Source organism: Orycteropus afer, unplaced genomic scaffold (genome assembly GCF_000298275.1).
Source record: "Orycteropus afer afer isolate SDZICR_OR568_19922 unplaced genomic scaffold, OryAfe1.0 scaffold00366, whole genome shotgun sequence".
Classification (NCBI taxonomy): Eukaryota; Metazoa; Chordata; class Mammalia; order Tubulidentata; family Orycteropodidae; genus Orycteropus; species Orycteropus afer.
In genome coordinates, this window is record NW_006921953.1 from 801,604 (window position 1) to 805,565 (window position 3,962).

A 3,962-nucleotide genomic window follows, 5' to 3' on the forward strand; every position below is an offset into this window, starting at 1 on the left:
GGGGGGGGATGTCCTAAAGTTATCAACAATTTCATTCTGCTTGGATCAACAGTCAATGTCTATGGAACCAGCAGTCAAGAAAGCAAGCAACGTATCACATTGGGAAAATCTGCTGCAAAAGATCTTTTTAAAATGCTAAAAAGCAAAGATGTCACTTTGATGAATAAAGTGCGCCTAGCCCAAGCCATGGTCTTGTCAGTCACCTCATAGGCATGCAGAAGTCTGAACAATGAAAGAAAGAAGAATTGATGCATATGAGTTGTGGTGTTGGAGAAGAATATTGACTATACCATGAAGTGCCAGAAGAATGAACAAATCATTCTTAGAAGAAGTACAACCAGAATGCTCCTTAGAAGAAAGGATTGTGAGACTTACTTTGGACTGACTCTCAGCAAAGACCAATCACTAAAAAGGGACCTAATGTTTGGTAAAATAGAGAGTCAGTGAAAATGAGGGAAACCCTCAATGAGATGGATCTACACAATAGCCACAACATGAGCTCAAACATACCAGCAATCATGAAGATGGTGCAGGGCTGGGCAATGCTTTGTTCTATTACATATAAGGTTGCTATGAGTTGGAGCTGACTTGATAGCAACAAACAACAGCAACACATCCCCGAGACTTGTTTCTCTCTGGGGTTAGATTTTCTAAGGCCCCCAGCCCTTCAAATTCCACTTCCTATTTCACACAATTCCCTTGTAATGATCCCAATTCTATCCCAATAACCTGCTACCCCAAACTGATTCCACAGCTGTGAAATACTGGCTCAGGTATGTGGATAATGAGGCAGCTTCTGAGAGAGCCAGGAAGGGGAGGCTACTCATGGTGGGAAAGGAGGACATACTCCCTGCTTTGTGAAGAGAAAAGGATGTAGATCCCTAAAATAAGCAAATGATCTTAACTGTTGTGCCAGATGTTCAGTTACACACTTGAATTATACTAGATGCTTCCAGCAGCCATGCATGCTAGGAGAGGTGATTTCCACATTAACAAATGAGGAAACTGAGGCTCAGAGATGGGCCATCATCCCCCTAGCCCAAGCAGCTATTAAGGGGCAGGGTGTGCTTTGAATCCACATCTGTCTGACTGCAAAAATGTTTCTGCAAAAACAAGAAGTATTATAAGAATTAGCAATGGCACCTGAAAATCACCTAATGTCTCAATAACAAAAAACCCACTGCCGTGGAGTAGGATCCGACTCATAATGACCCCTCCTTGGGTTTCCGAAATCTACAGAAGTAGATTGCCCAACCTTCCTTCTGAGGAGTGGCTGGTAGGTTTGAACCGCCAGGCTCCTGTTTAGCAGTCAAATGCCTTAGGCACTACACCCCCAGAGCTCCCTAATGTCTCAAGACTGACAAGCTATGCAGACAAAAAACCTCATAGGATCAGAGAAGAGGAAACTTACATTTGAGTCCTTGCCCTGCCACTTCCATGTCACACCCCTCTCTGAGCCCCAGTCACCTCTTCTGCAAAACTAGAAAATAATAAGACACAGAAGTCCCCCAGTGATGGGGCCAATCTTGTTCCATGTTATGTCTCAGGGTCCACCAAGTGGCTGGCTTGAGATGATCATGCAGGGAGGATTTGCTGGATGAATGCTTGTGGTGGCAGAGTAATTAAATGAGATAATGTATGTGAAAGGGTAAAGTGCTGTACAGTTGGGAGGGGTGTTTTATTATTGCTTAAAGCAATCAATAGAGTTATGCAGAAGTCAATGTCTTGGGCAGATGGATATTTTTCTTCCTTGTCCTCTTGAATGCAGAGAGAGGCTTGAAAGGAGTAGCTGGGAGATGAGAAAGCAGCAGGGAAGCCAGGAACACTGCCCTGGCAGACTCTAGAGGGCAGGCACCAGCCAGGAAAATCTCCTGGAGCACCTCCTTTGCCATCTCCCACCCTGGCCACCCAAGAGTAGGGAGAGACCTCACCAGGAGAAAGGGGAAAAAGGCATCAAAGAGCATGAGAACTCTATATGGCTTCAGCGCCGGCTCCTCTAATCAAGAGGCTGGGAAGGCTGGCCCCACCCCTCCCTGCTTTGAGAAAATTTCCTCATCTACCAACTGGGAACGATAATAGATTCACTTCTCAGATATGCTGCGAGGACAGAGAAGACAGTACATGTGAGGCACTGGGACAGGAGATGCCCAGTGAAATGGGGCCCACTTTCCTCAGAGCATGGAGTCCTTCAGTAGTGCAAACAGCTAAGCACTGGGCTGCTAACCAAAAGATTGGAGGTTTGAGTCCTCCAAGAGACATCTCAGAAAAACATCTTGATGGTCTACTTGCAAAAAATCAGCCATTGAAAACCCTATGGAGCAAAGTTCTACTCTAACACACATGGAGTTGCCATGAGTTGGAGTCGACTTGCCAGTAACTGTTTTTTTGTTTTTGTTTTTGTTTTTTCTCTTGGAGCACAAGGCACAGCCAGACTGGAGAGCCTGATTCTGTTCTGCTCTGGTGGTTAAGAGACCTGGGAGTTGGGACAAGACTCTGAGAGGCTGGGCTGGGCCCAACCATACATGGTTAACTAACCTTCTACTCAGATTGCTGAGTGAAGGGAGCCAGGGCCAAAGTCAAGGGAAACTTGGTTTTGTGAAGTCCCCCAAAACCAAAGGAAATGAATGATCTTTACACTGCAGGCATATGCCACAAAGCCAGCAGAGCATATGCAGGACCAGTGCAGGGTCTCAGGAGATGATGGCAGACCTGCAGCAAGTCTGCCTGGGCAGGTCATGCCAATCCCAGGCCCAGCTGGGGGCTGGCACAGAGTAGGAGCTCAGGAAGTGCTCACAGCACAAGTTGGACAAGGGAGACAACACACCTGGTCAAGTGGACATCAGCCCAAACTAGAAAACTAAAGAACCCTTTAATGGCCCCTTCTCTGTGCAGATCCTTCATCTCTGTGTGCTCATCTCATCCTCCCAAGGGTGGGAGGATTAGACTTATCTTCTCCATTTTACTGATGAGGAAACAGAGAAATGTGAAATGACTTACACAAGTACTTCCTGCTTAGGGGTGTGGTATGCGAGGGCTTCTAGATCTTGGTCAAGATAGCAGAAAAGAGAGGTCACTTTCAAGCTAACCTTGGGTCGGTGGCAACTGTGAGGGATGAAAACTGCAGAGCGGGCCCAGAACTAGCATCATCTAGAAGGAGTTGTGGGTCCCTGATGGGGGTGGTCAAGAGGAGGAGAGGGAAATAGGAGCAGCAACAATATGAGAAGTAGGGAAGAGTAGGGCTCAAGACATAGCTTTTACCCAGAACATTCTGGATAACACACAAGCAGTGATAGAGAGTCCTTTCAGATTGTGTCAACCCCTTCAAGGGGACTTAGGTGTCAAGTTTGTGAAAGTAGCACATTTGGAGCTGAAGCACCTCAGCTCAAGCCCGTCATGCCTTTAATTCACCTGTCACTTGATCTCTCTAAGCCTCCTCTTCCCATCTGTAAGAGGAGGAGGTAATACCCACCTTGCAGTTGTCTGGAGTTTCAAAGGAGACAGATCATGACCAGATATGAAAGGCTTAGTAAATTGTAAAGGGTTACAAGGGATATGGGAATGAACCCAGGGTACACAGCATCTTTGGTCAATCCTGTGCTTGCCTGGAATGAGCATGAGACAGGCTCCCAGTACTGAACTTACCACCTTGGAGCTATCTGATGGGTGGGGCAAGCCCTCTGGGGGGCAGCCCTGGGGTCCATCCCTGCTCCCTAGTCCTACAGGCCCAATGGAGTCCATCTGGTTTCACAGTGGAATTTGGCCACCTATGGGAGAGAAGGGACAGTGAATCTCTTACTCTGTAGGTCCAGGAGGCTGTGACCCAGGCCTTCTGAGGGGAACAGGAAGGAAGCTGCAGCCAGCTTTCGGAAGCTCTGAGTGTCACAGATCCTTTAGTAATCAACCAGAAGGCCACTGTTTTCCAGAAACATGTTTAATAAGAACACTTGGAAGGCTAATTTCCA

The 3,962-nt window shown here is 46.9% G+C and overlaps 1 protein-coding gene across 1 annotated transcript in view; it reads right to left on the reverse strand.

Moving 5' to 3' along the window:
* The window catches only part of HK3 (hexokinase 3), a 15,163-nt gene extending 11,425 nt beyond the window's left edge, over positions 1 to 3,738 (reverse strand). The window contains exon 1 of the mRNA XM_007952980.1: positions 3,643 to 3,738. Coding sequence (XP_007951171.1) covers positions 3,643 to 3,738 — 96 coding nt within the window. The remainder of the gene's footprint in view (positions 1 to 3,642) is intronic.
* Positions 3,739 to 3,962: the final 224 nt, after the last annotated feature.